Here is a 21,260-nt window from a genome sequence, read left to right as displayed (position 1 = left end):
GCATCGGGGACAGTGGGTACACAGCTTAGTAAGGGCGATAGAGCCAGGCACCACCGAGGGCTCCAAATTCCAGGCCAAGGGATCCATCTGAATGTTACTTGGGGGCAGGGGAGCCACTGTTCAGGCCCCAAGCCAAGCTCTGCCTCTAGCTGGCCTGGGATCTGGGATGGGTTGTTACCTCATCTGTATGATGGTGCCAGGCACTGGGATCCTATGGACCGTATGCAGATGAAAGGAGAGGGACACCTGGGCCGCTCAGTGGTCCACATCTGCCTTTGGCTCAGGGCTTGATCCCGGGCCTGCTTCTCCCTCTGCCTGTATCTCTGCCTCTCTGTGTCTCTCATGAATAAATAAATAAAATCTTTAAAATTGAAAAAAAGAGAGACTTGAGAGCACCTCCTGGCACAAAGTGCGTGTTAGCTACTGTTACTTTGACTGTTATCGTTCATTCATTCATTCATTCATTCAGCAAGTGTTTCCTGAGCCCTGACTGTGCCAGACGCTGTTCTCATGGCAGTGAGCGGCACAGACACGGTCCCTGGGCTCACGTGGCTCACGGCCTCCATTCCAGAGGGGTGCACACACATCACAGGACACAAATGGGGTAAACCTCCCTGCCCTAGTCGAGGCAACTCCAAAGCAGCCTCCAGAAGAGGCTCGGGAGGGCCACACAGGGAAAATAGCAAAACCTTCCTATTTTTGCATTGTGTTGTTCTGGCCTGCATCCTACTATACGTAATACATCACCCTGTGGGTAAATCGAGGTGTAGGTGCAGACGTTTCTGGCCACTGGGAGTGGAGGGTCAGTGGTCCAGGCAGGAACCCATGAGCCAGGGCTGCCCTAGAGGTAGGAGAAGGGCCCAGAGCATACCAGCCACCGAGGAGGACTCCAGGCAGTCATCCGGACCCATATGGCCAAGGATGAGGAGAGGTGTCTGATGTCCTTGAAGGCACAGGCCTGGCACCGGGAAAATGGTGGTGCTAGGATCACAGGGCACTTGAGTGTGCCCAGGAGACAGGCAGGTGGCCAGAGCTGCAGCGACTCAGGACCCCACAGGAGAGCGCTGAGGCCTCAGAGGGTCATTTCCTGGGCGGAGGGTCATTTTCCTGCTTTTTTGAAAGTGACAGCTTGGTATTCATGCTGGACGTTACTAGTCACGGGGTGTGGTGACCTTCACTGGTTGTCATCCCATCACGGCCTCTCCCTGTGAACGCTGCCCTGCATCAGAACAGGCTGGAGGGCAGAGCCGTTGCCCTGGGGTGCTGTGTGTATCGCTTTACTTGCACTTCGTTCGGCTTATCCCCAAAGGTGTCAAAGTTGAGGGCAGGCGGCCCAGATGCCCCGGAACTCTAGGTGGGCCCTGAGTGTGCATGTCCTCACAGGGGAGCAGAGGCAGACAGCCCTAAGTCCCCTCTGGCTGATGGTGACACATGTCCTCTCCAAGACCCAACAGCAGGAGTGACGAGTCCCCTCAGGACAGGGGGCGGGAAGTAGTGTCAGCTTGCAGCTGTCTCCAGTCGGGCTGGGGGACTGGCTGGCTTGGGGTCCTGCATATTCCAGAGTCCCGTGGGGCTCAGGGGGGCTTCAAATGCCCCCAACCAGACTCACGGCCATTTGCAGAGCCTCCAAAGGACAGCAAACCGGAACAGCATCTGCCTTCTGCTCTCTCCCCACAGCCGAGGTCTACATTGGCATTGGGAAGCCCGCAGAAGCCACGGCCTGTACTCAGGAAGCTGCCAACCTCTTCCCGATGTCCCACAACGTCCTGTACATGCGTGGCCAGGTTGCTGAGCTCCGGGGAAACCTCGATGAAGCCCGGCGGTGGTACGAAGAAGCCTTATCCATCAGCCCCACCCACGTGAAGAGCATGCAGCGACTGGTGAGTCTCTGAGCCGGACCGGGACCCTCCTCCTGGACTGGGGGCACCCCTTGGAAGCAGCAGGCGGCTCATGACCCTTGAACCCTCTTGCGGTTGGAAGGCCCTGCCCTTAGCCTGCCAGGCTGTCATGCTGCACAGAGCCAGCAGTGCCATGGCCATGTGGCTCACATAGCCGGGGTGCAGGGGTGGGGCGGGGTTCACCGGGTCCCCGGGCACTGCCTCTGTCACTTTAGTCTCTGTGCTGCTCGAGGGCTGTCCACACCCCAAGGAGACTCTAGCTTGTCTCCGAGGCCACTGGCCAGCAGGGGCAGCCCATCCGAGGAGGGAGGATCCAGGTAGGTCACCTAGTTTCCACACTGCGTACGAGTGTGGTGGCCCCCGCAGAAGTGCACACGCACCCCTCCCAGGTGCCCAGGCCAGAAGCCTGGGGCTGCCCCCCTGATCTGCTCTCTCCCTGCCCAGAGCCGGCTCTCCCTCTGCCTAGGTTTCGGTTAGTGGGGGGCAGTCTAAGTCTGCAGAGTTCCCGTCACCACTCTGCGTCAGGCACGTGTATTGAGCACAGCTGCCCCCACAAAGCCGGTGGTCTTTTGTCTTCCCATGAGAGCCTGAACTGTAACTCAGAAGTCACCAAAGTCTGAGTGGCCGATGGAAAGCCATACGGCTTCTCTGGGCCTGCGTGCCAGGGCCGGGGGCCGGGATTTGTGCTTCTTTCTCAGTGGAAGGCTGTGTTGGATTCAATCACCCGCAGGAAGAAGGAACCTTAGAGTGAAACCGAGGTGGCCCTTGGGAGCCCGGTGTCCGTAATCAGGGTTAGTGTGCCGTACAAAGAGCGAACACTGGACAGGCGGTCTGAGAACCAACCCTGTGGGGTCAGTCGCTCACTCTTTATCTTTGGGGAGAAAGACCCTAAGCCGTCTGCACTCGTTTTTCTTTCCGTAAAATGAAAACAAAGCAACCAAGGTGGATGGTGAATGTCATCCAGCGTTAGGAGTGTACAGTTTTGTACCTAACAAGTAAAGCGTTCTCAGAAGGACCCCAAAGCCCTTGATCTCTTCCATCTCTCATAGTCATAGTGCAAAACGTGCAAGGGGCTCAGCAGTTTCAAAAATAACTAACTACTGGTTTTCAGTTTTAAAAATAAATCAGACCTTACCATAATTACAGCTCCTTGATTTTTTTTCCACCTTCCCTTTATGAGCATTTTGTAGCTCAGTGCAGCTTTATAAATAATTTTACATATTATCCAAACTTTAGTCTGTTTGATTAAAAATATTACATGGCTTTTAATTTCTGCCTCTCTATTGTAAGAGTGATTTGTAAAGAGCTTTTCAGATCTCTGCGCTTTCGCTAGAGCGTTGTAGAAGAGCTATCACCAACACTGTGTACCCAGCTTTTTTATTGAAAAGGAGCAAAAAAAAAAAAAAGGGAGCAGCATGTTTCTACCTCAGGGCCTATGAATTATTCAGACAAGTATTTCTTGTTCATCCCTGAGGGGAACACATGAGACAAAAGATCAAATAGGAAAATCGCACTGGGAAAGTTTTCTGTTTCACCTTTGGAGGTTTTCGAGACACCCGAGCTCCCCAACAAATGTCAGGTGCTTTCCTTTCCAAAGGAGCCGCTGAGGGCCCAGCCAGGGGAGCCTGTGAGCTGGGCCCAGGTGAGTTGACCCTCAGGCAACGGTTAAGCCTCTTCTGGCTCCGGGGCATCCTTGCCCCCAGAAAAGAGTAATCAAACACTGAAGACTTCTCTCAGTGCGTCCCAGTATATTCAGAAACCGCCCAGACTGGAGACAGGTTGAGACCAGCAGGCCTACAAATGTTAAGGAGTGTAGATCCTTGGATTCTCGTACCGCTCAGCGGTGACTATGATCAGTGTGACTCCCAAAGGACAGCTTGGATGGCTCTTTCTTGGTGACTGTGTAAGAGATGCACCCTGGCCTGTGCTCCCCAGACACCCCCGCCCCCACCCCCAACACATCTTTCCTGCCTCCATCCCCAGGCCGTGCAGGATAGCTGTGTTTCTACAGCTTGGGGTCTAAGAAGGGAAGAAGGTGGCCTTTGCAGTGTACCCTCAAAGCCAAGGATGAGGCCCCAGGCTGGAAGGGGTGTGAGATCAGAATCCCAGCTCTGTCACTTCCTGGCTTGGGGACCAAGGGCACGTCACCCTCTTGCTGCCCAGTGTCCTCAGATGTATGCACAGGGGTCATTTTAGCACCAGACACAAAGCGCGGAACGGAAACCTGTTATCAGGACACAGAAGGTCCCACCTCTGCCCCTATGGAAACCAGATGGGTTTGCAGGCCCCTAAGTTAAGGGGAGGGGTCAGCAGAGAGACCCAATGCCCTTTTTTACCAGGCTGAGTTCCAGGGAAGAGCCAGGGGCTCGAGACTTCTGTGGCGGACGGGGCTGGAAACGTCCAAGAGCCTGACACCCTGCCTGGCACTCAGGGCAAGGAGTGTGCAAGCCAGGGGCTGGGCCAGGTCAGGGCGAGGCTCGGAAGAGCCAAGTGAGAAGGTGTTGGAGACAGAGAAACCGTCAGAGAACCCACCAAGGGAGTTCCGGGGAAGGACCCAGTTGCAGGCCCATCACAGAAAAAAACAGACAATGGAAAGTGTGTCTGTGCCGGTGGCACGGCTAGGCTCAGGGAGGAAGGAGGGGAGCTGGAGGGACAGTTGGAGGGAGCTGTTGTGGAGGAAGGAAGCGGCGACCGCTGCAGGTGGAGCCCAGGTGGCAGACAGCCACGCAGAGAACTGAGTATGGTCAGGAGCTCTGCTCATTGGTTCGGAGAAGAGCGATGATTCGCTCACTTCTAGGGTTGTTGCAGCGGGAGCCGGTACGTAAGCAGGAGCGCACACACCGTAACAGGGCAAAGGAGGCAGTGAGGCCTGGGAGGCAGGCGCTACCTGGTAAAGTTAATAGAAGGTCAGACTTGACGAAAGAAATGGACGTTCCACCGCCGTGAAAATTAACACTTTTCTCGTAGTTCGAGCCTTCATCAATGTCTTTAAATTCACATATAGAGAGAGGGGAGAGGAGACATCATGTGTTTATATTAATAATGAGTTGGCACCAGACAGGGAGGCAGAGGGCTGAGAGTGGGCAGGTAGGGGGGGAGCCGTGGGCAGAAAGGATAACGAATTACAAAGTAACGTGGTTGACCAGGGAAGGCATTCAGTCATCAGCCTTCTTCCAGAGACTCTAAAGGCATATTTTCAAATCATTTTTGCATAAGTGAATACATTTACATACATTTGCATACCCCATTCCGTTCCCAGCACCCAGAATGAATTAATGCAACACAGAGCAACCGTCTCCGCACCAGTTGTCCTGTGATCTGGAGTCAGGAGTGGGGGCAGCAGGGCTGTCGGAGGCTCAGGGCAGGAGCACAGCCTCCCTGGGCAGGACCACCCAGGCCGAGGACAGAACTACCAGGACTGGGACAGGCTTTGCAAACAGGGACATCTGCTTAACATGTGGTAACATCAGCCTGGACACTTGGGGGCAGTGCTCGAGATTGGAGGGCAAAAAAGGAGCAAAAACTTTGAGGAGAGGAACGCACGTGGCAGGGAGCCAAGCAGGCCGTGTGGAGAGGAGCTGCTAAGGCTCCCCGGGAGGGGAAAGTATGGCTGAGAAATGAGTGTATGTTAGACTGGATTAGTGGGAAACACGCCTTCCTCCAGAGCACTCGACAAGGTGAGAAAAGGTGTGAAACGGGCAGGTGGCGGAGGTCATCCAGGGCTCCACACAGTGGACAGCATGTGGGACAAGGAGAAGAGATCCCAGGAGGGCCATGAGCTGCAGGGACACCCAGCCCAGGGGAGCACGAGGCCGGGGGTGAGCTAGAGCCCACACGTGCACAGGGGGGCAGGGGGAGGGCTGGCATGTCATCCCAAAGGACCAGCCTTCACCCAGAGCCCGTCGTGTACAACAGAGACAGTGATCATGCAGAGCTGTTCCTAAGAGAGGAGAAAATACAGGCTAGAAGCACTAAGGGGCCATCCTCTTGAATGTCGACATTCCCAGGACAAGACCTAGAAAGGGACAGAAGGCCGTGAGGCACCCAGAGGAGGGTGGATAGAAGAGTGGGGAGGGCGGTACAGTCCTCCACCTGTGCCAGCTGGAGGAAGTCGTGGGGAGAGGCCTTTGGTGGAGCTCCCCATGGAAAGGGGAAGGTGGCTGAGAAGGGAGGCGGCTGGGGGTGCCGGGTTGGGTCAGGCTGTCCACCCGAGGAGTGGCTGAGGCCTTGCCTTCTGTGGGAGGATCCTAGGGCATGACAACCCCCGAGGTCAGTCGGGGTGGCTGCGGGTGGTCTCATCACAGGCCATCTTTGAGGCTTTGCTCCGCGGTCCTAGGTCTTCTGAAACATCAGGAGTCTGGAGTAATGTTAAAACGTCAGAAGTGGCGTCGTACTTCCGTCCCTAGGGAGTGAGCACGTTAGTACGCGGCTGGCAGAAGGGCCGGGCCGCTGGCAGAGGGCATGTTAGGGAGACGCGGCGGGGGCGCGGCCTGCGGGCAGCGGGTCTGGAGGGAGGACCTCGGCGCCCAGCGCGGCAGGTCGGGGCTTATGGGCCCTCACGACGTTTTAAGCTGTTTTCACAGCCCTGAGGTTTGATTTGCCCCAACTTGGCTGGTGACAGTGCTCGGAGAAGTTCTCGGGGACCCGGAGTCCCTTCCAGCTGCGTGTGCTTCCTGGAAGAAGGCCTGATCCCCGCACAGGCCAAGCCGTGGGACGAGGAGAGGGTTCGAGGTGGGGGGGCTCGGGCTGGCCGCGGGCAGCTTGCCCTGCCAAGTGACTGAACTCGGCTTTTTCTCGCACGCGTCTTTTCACGTGTCCGTCTGTCTGACGAGATTTGGGGGGATGTTGCTTGTGTCTCACGTTTCATACGCTGGAAGCATACTTCTGAATCTGGGCATCTGTTGGAGGAGGGACATGGCGAGCCAGCGAGGAGCTCGCGGGGTGACCCCGAGGCGGGCAGCCTGTGTCTGTGCATCTGTCTGTCTGATCTGTCCGTCAGGCTGGTGACCCGGCCTGGGGCAGAGGGCGGCCCGGGGTGCAGGCACACCGGGCAGGGGGTGTTCTGCAGAGTCTCTGTCTCCCTCCTCCCGGCGGAATGGTGGGCAGGAGCCTAACCTTGCCTAGTCCAGCGAGAAGGCGCTTGTATCCGTTCATTGCATCTGACGTACTTCCTGGGCTTTAGGAAAAAGGATTTTAACGTTGAGAAGAGCAATGTTTTTCTTTGAAGAAGGACTTGATGCACCGTCTAGCTGTCCTCCCTCCCTCCACATCCGTGTGCTGCTTGATAGGACCTTCAGTGGACAAGACTCCGTCTCTAGTATCCTCACCCGTGACTGTTCGCCGCTGGGGAACCTGCTCTCCGGGACCCGCCCCAGGCCGCGTCGTAAGTTAGAAGCAGAACCAGGGCTGGGCGATGCTAAGTGTGGACATTTGAGGAGTCACCCAGGCGTCTACAGCTCAAGTGACAGCACAGCACAGAGGTGGCAGGGGTGAGGGTAGGGGAGCCTGGCTCTGGGTCCCACTTGCCGGGGTTCCGGGTTCGCATCCCAGCCTTGTCTCGACCAGCAGCATGGCTTGGGAGAAGTCCCTTCAGCTACCCGTCTGTCCATGCCATCAGCCGTTAGGGCTAACCAGAGTGTCCCTGATGGTGTTACCGTGTGGTTAGATGAGCTAATACAGGGGCACCCAGAGGGCTCCATCAGTGAAGCGTCCACCCTCGGCTTGGGTCATGATCCCGGGGTCCTGGGATCGAGCCCCACATTGGGCTCCTTGCTCCGCGGAGAGTCTGCATTCCCCTCTCCCTCTCCCTCTGCTCTCTCTCCCTCAAATAAGTACATAAAATCTTGGGGGGGAAATAAAAGTTAATTCAGGCCACATAGCATGCCATAAACATTAGCTGTGAACGTTGCTGTCCTCTGTAATTTGGGTCACGTCTATGATGGAAGCCCTGACAGCAAGACAGGCATCTCTTTTCCAAAAGATCTGCCCACGGGTGTGGCTTTCCTTCTGAACCAAATTTCAGCAGCCGGAGGAGCCGAAATAAGCATAGATGAGGGCACGTGCTTGGCCAAAAGCACATGCTTTTGCCTTGATGTCTTCCTTTCTGTTTCTCTGGAGCCTGTAGCCCAGCTTATTAGGGTTGAAAGATATAGGAAAGGGGCGTGTGCCTTGCAGGCAGAGACGGGAAGCATGTCTCCTGGCTGGGCTGGGGTGTGGGAGGGGGCCAAGTAGGGCTGCTAGGCTGGGGCACGGAGGGTGGGGGTCAGACCCTGGTCCTGAACAGAGCAGGACCTCCCATGGAGCCCAGCTCAAGTACCATGCCCCTGAGAAGCCTTTCCTGACACCTGCCCACGCACCCCAGCAGAGGGGTCCCCAGCCCCTTGACTCCCCTCCGTTGAAGCACCTGTTGAACCAACATAGCGTGCTCGCTTCACGGATCTGTGCTTTGGGGGAAGGGCACAGACCAGGGGCAGCAGGTAGATCTGTGGGTCAGGGAGAGGGGGAAAAACTGGTTCAAAGGCCAGCTTGACCTTGACAGATGCCACTGTTACCCTTTTGCAAGCGAACCCCCCCCCCCCCCAGGGCACTGGGTGCTATTTCCCTTGAATAGATTTTGGGCAAATATCATTGGAGCAGGACTGTGTTTAAATAATCAGCTTAACTGTGCAGAGGCCTGTGGATGTTGTTGGCTTGGCCTTAGCACTGTCCCTTCCAACGTGGACAGGGGCTGGAGGACACGGTACGTAGTTTTGTGTGAGACCATGGAGGCCAAGGCAGCTCATTAATGCGACAGGATGGGAGTGTATTATAGGCCAGATCTCAAAGGGAGTGTGTTGTGCTGTAAGGTGGGGCTCCCCAGGCTGACCTGCAGCCCCTGCTTCGGAGGCCCAATATGGTCGAAGGCCCGAGGGGCAGCCCTGGGACCCTGGAGTGGGGATTAGCGACTTCCCCTTTCAGGTTCACGCACTCTGCCCTGTTGTCCCCAAATATGTTCTTCTTTGGGACTGCAGGGCTCACCATCCTCAGGCCAGAGACTGCTGGGGAACAGTATCCAGGCCGCCCTCCTGGGGTCTGCCGTGGCCTTCCCAGGCGCATGTGTGTCCCTTGGTGGTCTGCTATCTGTCTCCCTCAGCTCTGTCAGAGAGGATCACCCCCTTAGAAGCTGACCTACCACAACCACACCCATGAGAGGCCTAGTTTCAGGCTAAGATTTGAAATGGTAACTTATAAAGAATGGTACTTTTCCTGGGGGGACCCCTGGTGCCTTCTCACCGCCCCTCCTCCCCAGAGGCGCTCACCCTCAAAGCCAAATGCCAGGTTCTACGGCCTGACCCAGAGACAGGTGCCTGGGGGCTGAAACGGCCATCCCCAGGCAGCCTGGGACACCGAGGCAGGCATGCTGACATAGCAGTGCCATGGGATTGGGGTGGTACAGATCCAGGTGGTAGCCCCACCTCCAACACAGAGAGCCCCTTCCCAGGCCCTGGACTCTCCAGAGGCCCAGGTCCCCGCCAGTGTCCAAGAAGGAGACGGCCTCTGCCCTTGGGAGTGCCAAGGGGGGTGGGGAGCTTTTCTCCCCGGCCTAGAGCAGCCTTGTCCTCTGGCCCCCGTGCACCATACAAATGTCATTAAATATCATTTTTTATTTGAGAAAAACAGACAGCCAAACCTCACGCCCTCTGTTCAGACAAATTCCCTTGTGAAGTTGCCAGCAGCCCCCACCCCGCCCCCAATCACCTCTCCCCAAGGATGCTCCCTCATCCCTTGATGGTGACTCAGGATGTGTCCTTCGCCCATCTCATGTGGCTCCCTCTGTGAACTGCAGGCCTGCTGTGTTGTTCAGGGCGTGACTTCTGATGTTGGTGCCAGGCCAAGGGAGCCTCTGCTTATACCCTCACCCCCACCCCAAACCCAGATTCAGGTAGCTTCCCTGGTTTCCACGGCGTCAAGACACATCCCTCGCTTTCACTCTGGTTTTGAGGGTTGACTCCTCCCGGGAGGGAAGAGAGAACCATGTTGTCGCAGCTGGGTTTGCACAGTGTCCGCACCTGTTTTGGGGTAGGTAGGGTGACCGCAGTGGCCAGGTCAGAGGCACAAACCATCCACGTAAGGGGAGGGACTGGAGATGATTTGGGGGAAGAACCAGGTAACTGAAAGGTTTTTTTATGACTCAAGCTTCGTCCTCACGTTCACTTGAAAATAGTAATTTTTAGCTTAAAGCGCTTTCTGTTGGTTGGGTGTGTGTATCATCCTTGGAGTGAAAGGAGTGTCCCCCTGGGAATGGGGGGCTTCTGCATCTGCACGACTCCTGCCTGCCTCACGGCCCCCGTTCTTGCCAAACCCCCCGAAAGCTCTCCCACCGCGACCTGCATCGTCGGTGCACAGATACTCCCTGCGGACCATCTCTGCTTGCTCTTCGGACCCCTCCTCCGGCTGCGGCTGCGGTGTCTTCTCAGCGCTGCCGCTGCCAGGGAGACACGGCCTCAGGGCCCCTGTGCTTCCATGGAGGGCTGAAATCGCAGAAGCAACGCGGGCCCGGCGCAGGCCCCGAACACAGGCCATCACCGGGCCTTCCTTTGCTGCAGCTTAGGGGAAAAATTAATTCTGTGTTGATTTCTGTTTTCTGTGCTAGAGTCTTAGATGACTAATCACAGACAGTGCAGTTCAGTGTCTCATTAGTGATTATGATCTAAAATTATTTAAAATCTGACATACTCTACCCAAACCATTTATTCTTAGAAATCCTGCCCCGTTGTTCCAGGATGGTTTGGCATTTCACTTCCATCGCGTTCCCGCCTGGCCACAGTCACGGCTCCCTGGCTTGGACCAGACGGCAGGATCCAAGTTTGCCCTTCTCTGCGTTGTTCTTAGTGTTCCCAGATCGCTGCCCCCAACTCCCCAGCCTTATTTCAGACCTCGCTGGATTTCAGCACCTGCCTCCCCAAGGCTGCCTGCCCCGGGGGTCAACAGGAGGGCATGGCTGCCACCACAAGAAGGTGGGGTTTGGGGCCACTTGCACGGGCTCGTGTCCCCTGGCCTGCCCCATGCCTCAATGGCTTCCATGTCATTTGATGCTGGTCCCAGAGACTCCCCACTGAGTGCTCCTGGGAGGATACCCCAGAAGTTTCTCCCAGGTACTGCTTCCAGCTTTTCTTCATTCAGTATCAGGGAAAGCAGCCGGGATGTCTTTGGACCTGATGCTCACCTGAGCACGAAGGCATTGTGGGATTTAGAACACCAAGGAAATTCCCCAGTCTGAGCACCCGCCTTTCACAGGTTGGGATGCTCATGCCATGGCCGCGGGGCCGTGAGTGGCAGACCCACCTGGAATCCCGACGCCCTCACTTCCCAAGGCTCCATGCCCACCACATTCTCTGTCTGTGACACAGACCATAGCACCTGCCTTCTCGTGCTGGCTGGGGGTGGAGAGGAGATGGGCAGACCCTGGCCCCAGAGAACCCCGCTCATTGCTCTGGGGGAGGAGGGGCTGTAGGGCTCCAGGCCCTCTTGGTCACACCGCATCCCCAGAACTTGCATCCTCTCTCTTTTGCCCCCAACCAGAGTTCAGACTTGGTCTCCCCGCTGGCCTCCGACCTGGCCTAGAGGAGCCCCCGTGCCGTGTGGCACCCCTTTCTCCCCCCGTGCCCCATCCATCTGGGTCAGCAGTGTCAGCACTGATTTATGAGCCCCCATGGGCACAGCGGGGTCTCCAGGGTAGCCTTTGGCACCCCTCCTGTTGCCAGAGGGGAGGGGTCACTCAGGAGGAAGGAATGACAAACGTCCCAAAGACAAAATACCAAATATCACCAAGTCTCAGACCCTCGGGGTCTAGGAAGGTGGTGGCTGGGAGCCAAGGCAGGCCCAGCTCTCCCCCCTCCCCCCCACAGATCACAGAAGCGTGCTCTGGGCCAGGTCCTCAGAGACCCCCTGCTCCGGGAAGCCAGCTATCGCTGCCAACCAAGGACTGGGGTGTGGGTGCACAGAGGCTCCATTCTGGGGCACTGGGGGAGAGACCGCCTGGGGTCCAGAGGCAGCCTTGCCCCTCACGGGCCTCTCCAGGACCCCAGCAGCCTGCTGTGGGAAGAAGACAGAACCATGGGTTGAGGCCCCCCCAGCTCCCAGATCCAGGCTCCCACATCCTGAAAGCTGCCGGCCCCTGGAGAGCCCCTCTGCCAGCGTTCCCGGGCCTATAGCGCACCCCCCTCCCAACGGTTATTGCCCTCCTCCATGCCCACCCCCCAGGCTTCCCAACTGACACTCTCATCCCTCCTCGGCCTCACCTGCTCAGTATCTATGGGACGCCCCCCACCCCCCCATCTCTGAAAATATCTTTGCAGGAGTTGTCTCTTCTTAAGCCTCTCTCAGAACATCCTCAGCTGGAGGCTTGGGAGCAGGAAGGGACCCAGACATGGGCACCTTGTCTGTCTGCGTCGGGTGCTGTTGTGGCTTTGCCTCCACCGCGTGTTCACCACGGCGGCCCCTCGGTCACTGTCACAACAATTACACGACACAATGTGTGTAAGAGCCCGGTTCCGTACCAGATGCTGGACTAGAGCCTCGAGTCTAGAAGGGGAGCCGTAAACATACAGGAGCCTGTGTAGGAAAAGTCCCAGGGGCTCCCATAGATGGAGGTACAGGCCACAGGCTATCTGGTCACATGGGGAGGGCAGTGGGGAGGACAGACACGGCTCCAACAAGGTGTGACCCAGGGCCCAGGTGTCAGCAGCTGAGTGGAGGTGCGGACTCTTCCCAAGCTGGGGACGGATGGAGCTTGAGTCCATAATAAACAAAGCAGCTCTTAGAGATCTGTATGGGACCGTTGGGGCCATGTGCTAGGTGATGGGGAGGAGGTGCTATTAATTTATTGAGGGGTGGTTCTGTAAGGAAGCATCCTTATTTTTAAGAGATTTCGGCTGAAGTATTTAGGGACGAAGTGTCACAGTGCCTGTAATTTTCTTTAAGATACTAACTCTTGCCCCAAAAATAGATAAAGCAAGTGTGAAAGAAGTTAACGGTTGTTAAATTTAGGTGCTAGGTATGGAGATGCTCATTACATTAGCCTTTCTGATTTTCCACATGCTTGAAATTCTTCAAGATTAAAACAGTTTAGGGATGTCTGGGCGGCTCATCAATGAAGCGGCTGCCTTCGGCTCAGGTCATGATCTCAAGGTCCTGGGATGCAGCCCTGAGTCAGGCTCCCTACTCAGCGGAGCCCTCTCCCCCCTGCTCATGCACGTGCGCTCTCTCTCTCTCTCTCTCTCTCTGTCAAATAAATAAAATCTTAAAAAAAGAGAGAGATTGATAAACAGTTTAAAACTAAGTAACATGATCAGGTTTGCGTTTTGGAGAGATGGTGCTAAAAGCCATGGAGGATAAGGTAGGCGGTAGCTAAGAGACACGAGGGCCGGGGCCCAGCTAGTAACTGTCGAGAGACAGTCCAAGATAAGACACTTTGAGAAGGCAGATTCAGTAAAGCGTGGTGAGGGAGTTGGAAGGTTCTCGTGTGATTCGAAGCCACCTGGGGCAGGTCCCTGGATGGATGAGACCACCTCCACGGTACGAGGAGGCGCAGGAGGAGGGGCAGCTAGGGGAAAGAGGTTGTAAGCCTGCCGTGTGGCTGGCTGGGTCTGGAAGCATTTCCAGGGCAGGGGCCATGGTTGGGAAGCCGCGGTGGCCTGGAGGGGACAGCTGAAGCCATGAGAGGACATGAGACCCGTTCCCAGCTGGACTGTGAATCAGAGAGGGAGAAAGAAAGAAGGCCAAGGGCAGAACCCAAGGAGGGAGCACCAACACTTGCAGAGCAGGAGAGAAGTTTGGCTAATGAGGAAATGTACCTTGTGGTCACTTGCAGTTTTCCCACCCACCCAGCTGCCTCGAGGGCCTGACCCTGCCAGCGTCACAGGCCCTCTACGGCCTCCACTCTGCTCCCGGCTCGGGGCAGCTGGCCCTGGGCCCCACGGTGCTTGATGGGAGGCCTGTGAAACTGCCGTGCAGAGGAAGGGTATGGGAGACGGACATGGTTCCACACGGAGGAGCTGAGGGCCTTGGACTTCTCTGGGCCTCCGAGTCTTTCTCCGTGAGAAGGGATGATGATGGGAGAATCAGATGTGATCAGTTCATTGTGGGAGCCAGGCGGACTTCAGCGGCGTCTAACAGTGACTGCACGTGCTTTGGCTCCTAGGACAGACGTGAAACATCCCCTCTCGTGTCTGCCTGAGACCAGATTCTCTTCCCAGGTGACAGTGTCCCCAGGGAGGGCAGATGACCATCAATGATAACCACCAAGGCCTTTTGGGCAAGGAATCTTGGGCACACACACACCACAGAGCCTGGGATCTGGCATTGCCAAGAGGTCAGTCTTGATTAGATCCGTCATTGCCCCACTGGCTGATGTCCTTCCAAATGAAGCAGAAACCGCTGGACCACCCTGCAAGGGAGCCTATGGCACATGACGCTGAGTCTGTCTTCATCAGGAAAGGAGGAAGCATACGCCTTCTGTGGAAAGTGGCCCCTCCCCGGGTAGGGACTTACGTCCCCACAGAGTTTCTCTCACCCTGCACGTCGGGGCAGCGGGAGTCCAGCCCGAGGCATGGGGCTAGAACCAAAGTGGAAGCAAGCGATCCCCGCGGGGCTCTCCCAGAACGAACCAGAAGCAAAAACCTGCTTCTTCCTAAGGACAACATGCATTTTTCCAGGCCTTTCAAAGCCAGGCAGGTCAATCTAGTTATAATTGGCAATCTAATTAGAACTCCCACAAGCTGTTAAATTCTTTACCTGCTGCCTGGCATCTTCCACGGAGGTGACACACCTGCTTCTGCCTTTGGGATGATCAAAGAAAGCCGACCTACAGTCCCATCCTTCTTGCCGACAGCAGCCCCCCCCTCAGCCCCCCCCCCGCCACACGGCACGGACGCCCACACACCCACCAGCAAGTGCGACATGGGACATAGCCCAGTCGACAAGAAAATTGGCTTTACAGAAATCTTAGGCTCGGAGCTCCGTATTGCTGAATGATTTTTTTTTTTTTTTTGGGAGACCAAATGGAAGAAAACAGGGCCCCCAGCCCCATTTTCCCAGAGTTCCGAGGGCGATTCCGTGACGCTTTCAGCCCTCCCCCCGTCCAGTTGCTCGATCACAGATCTCCCTGCATCCTTAACCCTGAAGAATAGAGCATGTTTTTGCTGCTGCCCCCACCCACCCACCCTCCAACCATCAAGGTAGTTGTGTGCTTTGGCCGACAGGACGGGCGGATTTCAGGGCACGGGTGTCACCTCCTGCCTGCTCCATGGTCGCCGTGCTGCCGCACCAGGCCCTCTGGCAGCTCCTCCGGTCAGGTGATGCGGGCCGCGCTGCTCACCTTTTCCCAGCTCAGCCTGCAGGACGCCAGCCACGGTGGGAGTATTTATACCACGGAAACTGGCAAGCACTACAAATCATGGCTTTTTCTTTTCCTTCGGGGAGCCAGTTTAGCAGAGCAGCACTGGACTCACAGATCTGGCCAGTTTGATGGGGGGAAGGAGGCAAAGGGGGCTCAGTGCACATGGGCACAGAAGAACACCAGTGTCCCTGACTCGGGATTCCCGGCATAGAGGGTGCTCGTGGCACAGATACAGCGGAGCTCAACTTGCCACCCCAGATGGAGACAGGACGGCTGAGGGGGACTCAGGGGGCAAGAGTGAGACTCAGGATTGCCCGGGACAGGCGGCAGGAAGGAGGGGGTGGCTCAGAGCCAAAAGACTTACATTTGAGCCCCAGCCTTACCAGATTGATTGGCCATTCGTATGACTTCGGACCTTGTTATCCTACAGAAGTGAACATTCCACCCTCACAGAGTTGCCATCAAGGTCGAGCGCAGCTCTGAGCACCTGCCTAGCACGTACGAGCTACCGACAGCTGCTCGCCTTCTAGGCCTTCCTTGGCCTAGAAACAGTGTGGCTGTGGGAGCCGTGTGTGAAGCGAAGAGGTCCCCCCGGAGGCCACAGGGGATGGACCTCAGGTCGTCTCCACCCCTCTCGCACCTGTTTTGGAGCCCTGTGCCTGGGCGCTGGGCTGGGGAGAAGGCCCGATGCTCCTCCGACAGCAGGTGGCTGGTGCGAGTTCGCTCAGGCCCAGGGCCTCTGTCTGGGGGAGCGGGCGCAGCGACGCGCTTGTCCCCTTAGGACCAATGGGGGACTTTTAAGGAAATGACGCTAACCTGGATGCTGATTTGTTCCATACTGAAGCAGCTCATGGTTAAGAGCTCAGTTGTGTCGGAAAAGAAAGCACCGGCTGTCTCTGTCCCATTTCCGCAGCAGCCATGCAGTTCCCTGATGGCAGCTGTTCCCCACAAGGTCCCAGCCGGGCTGCCACGGTCACTGTTCCCAAGTCCTAGGACCAGGTCTAGGAGCCCCAGGGAGCAAGTCTTGGCAAAAACCCAGGAGTAGAACTCCCCACTTCTGAGCAAATTGCCTGTTTTCTTTCCTCACTAGATGGTAGCTTTCCTCAGCCCTGGTGCAGCAGGAATGCTGGGGGCAGGGGTGCAGGGAGGGGCAGGGCACAGGCCGCTGAGCTCCCTGCCTGGAGTCTATGCTCTAAGTTCTCTTGTCATTTGTGGAAAAAAATTTTTTTTTTTCCGAGCCCTGTCACTTCCAGCTCTCTCCATCAGAAGTATCTTATCACTTTTGTTTGTTTCTGTTTAAACATGGAAAAAATAGCCCGTGCCAGACCCTGGCAGGGATGGGGAGGTGCCTGCCAAAATGACCGAGTCCCCGGCGACGGGTAGTGAATCACCCGTGTCCGTGTCTCAGTGCATTGTCCAGAAAACAGCGGTGTGACTGTGCCGGGGGTCAGGGGTAACAGGAAGCCCAGGGCCAGGAGCCCCCAGCAGGGAACACTCAGACCTGGGGAGCACCCTGGCTTTGGATCCTCCTGGCAGGGGCTTGTGGAACCCAGGTGAGCCTGCATCCCCAGGTGGCCTCCAGGCTGGGGTCTGGAAGCCTTGCTGGCCATCTGGGCTGAGGAGCACACCTGTCACCCTTCCACCCAGACAGACAGCACCCTCTGCTCCTGAGCCGGTCGCTGGGGACACCAACCATTGAGCCCAGGGGTGTGAGTTGGCCTGGCAGCTGGGCAAGGTTGCCACGCCCTTCTGGTGGACCTAGGCCTGGACGGGAGGGGGTGACCAGCCGACAGCGGGGAGAGGACACCCCCACTGCCGTTGCCGGTGAGTGTCCACTGGGGCCACACAGGCCTCTGGGGATACAGAGGTGAGTCTCCACAGCCCTGCCCCAGCTCCTGAGTTGGCACACAGTCCTCTGCACTGTGGGCTTATGGGGTTTCATCTCCCAGTACTGCCAGGGCGCCCATCCCCTGATGCTCCTCCATGCTGGGCCCCAGGCCTCCAGCCACTGGCTGCCTCTCAGGTGTCGGAGAGACGCTGCACTGCATGGCCCAGCCGCCTTCGGGCCCCCCGGCTCTCAGCCCGGCCAAGACCAATGCAGCACAGCCCGAACCCAGGTCCCCAGAACCGCCCTTGCAGGTCTGCGTAGGCCTCTCCTCCTCCAGGAAGGTCCCTGCCCATCCCTTCCTGGCATGCTGGGAGCAGTCTCCCCCATCCAGTCTGCAGAAAGAGACTCTGCCCTATAGTGTTTTGTGCTTGTTTCTCTACTCAACACTTAAGGCCTGAAACCACAGGTACAACAGGTGATCCCAAAAATTACTTGTTGGGTGCAAGATTTTTCCAAACCCTAGAATTGTCATCTTGAGCATTTGCTCCATTACTTTGTGTTCTAGGTTGGAAAAGTGAAGGAGAGAGAAGCTCCTGCCGAAGGTGGGTGCCTGGTGGTGGGCCCCAGAGCAGGCTGGGGCGACATGCCCTTCACGGGCAGGTTGCCCCCCAGCCCTGTGCTCCTGCCCCAGGGAAGGCCAGGACTTCTTGGTGGGAAGAGCCGGGACAGGCCTGTGCTGTGTTTGGTGGTAAATGGTGAGAAGCAAGTGCAGGGACGCCCCTGGGAAGGTGTGACACCCTCCCCCTGCCCCATCGGAGGCCCGATGAGGGTCACAGGGAAGGAGCCCAGCCCTGGACCTCAGGAATGGGGCGGGCACTTCCAGGCCTCTCTCACCCCCAGGCCCAGGGGGTCCCAGCAAGCCCTCGGCTCAGCTCACGTCTATGGATATTCTCGGGAGGACAGAGAACCTCCAGCTGGGGCCTGGCAGGCACGTCCCCCACCACAGCTCTGGGCCGTGTCCCTCCCTCTGTGTCCATCATCTCCTGGGGAGCGAAGCATGTGCCTGCACCGCCGCCAGTCTCTCCCCTGGAAGCCGGGGTCCCCAGCCCCCAGGGGAAAGCTGGGCCTGAAGTTGACTCAGAGCGTCCCAGAGGCCCACACCTACCTCACTGGCTGGGCAGCCTCCCCAGAGGGTGGGAGGCTGGGCCTCTGCCTCCGGGGAGTGATTAGCACGGAACTTTCCACTGCGCAGATGAGTCGGGCCATGGGGCCGCGGGGAAGCGCTGACTTCCAGGCTGCCTACACCGTTGTCTCTGCCTGACTTGTTGTTGGGGAAGGTAGATAAAAATACATAAATAAGTCAACCAGGGAGCTGTCGAAATAAGTCAACAGGAGTCTCTTGCCCATTACCAATGGAAAAGTGCGAGCGAGGGAGGCGCGTCAGCACCCACAGAAAATATTGGCTGGGACGGGGCAGGTCCCATGGCACCAGGGCCATGCTGTGGCTGTGCTCTCCCCTAGAAGTGGTAGCCGATATGCACATCCACGCGGGGCCTCTGAGCTAACATGTGCTGCACCAAGGGGGGCGGGGGGGCGTGCAATTCAAACAGCAAATTGGGGGAAGGGATGGTGGAGAATCGTCTAGAATTTTACCAAGAATTGCTACAGGCATCAGAGTAAGGAGGATGCCCGGCATCCCTGTGTCTTTCTGGGGGAAGGACCCCAGACGTTCCTCACCCTGCCCGCCCCCCGCCCCACCTTCAGCCTGAGTTGCACCGAGACAGGCCTTCTCACCTATGTCCCCGGATAGTGCATGGGACTTGCCCCGTCTGACATTTCTCCAGTAGGTCAGTGTACCTTGCACAGCTATAGAGGCACTGGTGCTGGTGTTTGTACATGCGAGTTCGTGGAGTTTGTGAGTGCCTGGCCCTGGGCTGCGGGGGGGGGGGGGGGGGGGGGGTGGAGCGAGCTCGCCCCAGAGGCCAGTATTTCCCAGTGGGTGCCCTTGGCCTGGCCTCCAGGGCAGGTTCCACCCCCGGGCGTTAGCACACAGATCAAAGCCATTCAGGGCTGGGGGGTGCTATGCTCGGACCTTGGGGGCAGCTCAAAGGGAGGGTGGAAGCTGATGCCTTTTTAGCCTTTACAACCGCTGAAGTCAGAGAAGGACTCAGACTTTTTTTTTCCCTAAGTCTCCTCCCCACTCCTTATCAGGAAGGGCAGGCAAAGATGGGGAGTCAGAGTGCCAGATGGCCTGGCCCTAGTTAGGGCATCGGAACTGTTGGGGATGCAGGGTACCCTCCATCTCTGATGTGGAGTGTGACCAGTGTCTAAATGATCTCAGCTGCCAGCAAACAGTACAGGTGGGGGTGGTTGTGAGATGAGCACCACGGCCGAATGGGAAGAGCCTGGGCTACAGGCACACGGTGCTGGGGAGGGTGGGCATTATTCCCCATCAGCCCCTCTTGGGCCCCGTGGTGCTCCCTGGGGCTGGAGAGCCCATGGCCTGGCCCCACTGGATGTGGCGGCCCCCTAAGTGCCCCCATCACCCCCAGAGACCCTGATCCCCTGACCTGGAGGAACATGAGCTGGTCCTTGAGAACCGGGTTCTTAGACCCAGTGTGGCCTCCGCGTGGCTGGGTGCCTGAGCCAGGTGCTTGCCCACCCAGGACCCCTTCCACATCTCTCTGCCATCGGTAAGGCCCCTCCCAGCTGCAGCTGCCCCCACACCTGTCCGCACGAAGCTTTAGAGGTAGAAGTAGCTGTGTGGTTGTGAGCCAGTCACCTCCTGGACGCTGAGCTTCCATTTTCTCATTTGTTAAAAAGAAAAGGTGGGAGGGTTGTGTTCCGTCTTCTGGAATGTCCTCCCTTCTCCTTCCAGCAGGCCTTACTGTTCTGGACACCGGGCCTTCGCATGCACAGCGGGCCCAGCCTGGCTCAAGGGGCTCTCCATCTGGGGTGGGACCCACAGCATAGCAACCCCGCCAGCCCAGGGAGGGGCAGTCTGTGCCCCTGAGCTCCCGGCCCTCAGCACATGGTGCCAGGACATGCACAGGTGCGCAGTGACATTTGCGATCTAGGTGGAGGGCTTGCCCATTCGGGGCTCCTGTTACCCACCCATGACCCAGGAGACTGGCCCTTGGGGACGCCTTGGCTCTGCTCTGCCATCCTGACCGTGCTCTGGGCGTCACTCTACACCAGGACCAGGCTGTGAGTCCTCGGTGCTTGGAAGCTGCTGGTGGGCTGGCTGATGGACGGTGGGCCCTCCCAAGTGCCCCAATGATCCCCAGCGACTGTTCTCTAAAAGTCACCACAGCATGCAGATATTTTGGCACTGACGCTGAAGTACCCAGTTTCAAAGAAATTAGGCCAGAGGAAATATGGGGCCAAACTGGGATTCCTGCGTGAAATCCACACGAGGCCAGGCAGGCCCTGTGGCTTCTGGCCAGACTGGCCCCATCCTCACTGCTGGCCCGTTTCCTGCCTGAAAACCAGCCTGTCACTCTGCTAGTTGCAGCTTCAGGTCCTCCAGAATATTCCAAACCATTCTGGAAGGAAGAAACTTTGAAAGATCCTGCCGGGCAAACGAGTCATGAAAACGAAAAGCCACACTCACATTGTCTTGGAGCTTAAGGGCTCCTTCTTCTGAACCCACAGTGTGGTCCCCTTTGGGTGCTCTGCTCAGTGATGTGGGGGTAAGGAGGCCTGAGGTTCCTGTTCCTGTAACACCCTGGACTGCATGAGAGAGAGAGACAGAGAGAGCACACTTCTGGAAGCTTTCTTCCAATCCTGAGGACTATCAGGTGGAAAGGAGAGGGGACTTTTGCCACGTGACTCCAGGGGACTCAACGACCATCAGAGAGTGGGAATTAGACACAACGCCTAATGAGGCCTCCACACGGTTCAGACGGCTCGGTGTGTGGTGTGGGCAGCCCCGGGCAGTGGTGAGCTCCCCGTCCCTGGAGGGTGTGAGCACAGTGGGAGGCTGCCTGGTAGGGCCTGCAACAGAGGCTCCTGCGTTATGAAGCAGAGGCCTGGACCCCTCCCTCCCCCCCACCATCCCAAGGCCTTCTGCTTCCATGGATGGTTGGCTGCTGGTTTGGGAAAAATTGGGTTTTGTTTCCTTATGAGTTGAGGTCAATGTTAGAAAGGCCTGGGC

The 21,260-nt window shown here is 57.3% G+C and overlaps 1 protein-coding gene across 9 annotated transcripts in view; it reads left to right on the top strand.

The window, feature by feature from the left end:
- TTC7B (tetratricopeptide repeat domain 7B) overlaps positions 1-21,260 on the top strand; it is a 259,212-nt gene that overhangs the window by 226,931 nt on the left and 11,021 nt on the right. For all 9 annotated transcript variants that reach the window (XM_072745564.1, XM_072745562.1, XM_072745563.1 and 6 more), the window contains one exon: positions 1,678-1,880. In XM_072745564.1, coding sequence (XP_072601665.1) covers positions 1,678-1,880 — 203 coding nt within the window. The remainder of the gene's footprint in view (positions 1-1,677; positions 1,881-21,260) is intronic.

The sequence above is a fragment of the Vulpes vulpes genome, unplaced genomic scaffold (genome assembly GCF_048418805.1).
Source record: "Vulpes vulpes isolate BD-2025 unplaced genomic scaffold, VulVul3 u000000644, whole genome shotgun sequence".
Taxonomy (NCBI): Eukaryota; Metazoa; Chordata; class Mammalia; order Carnivora; family Canidae; genus Vulpes; species Vulpes vulpes.
The sequence above is the reverse complement of the archived record's forward strand: the minus strand, read 5'-3'. Positions and strand labels throughout refer to the sequence as shown.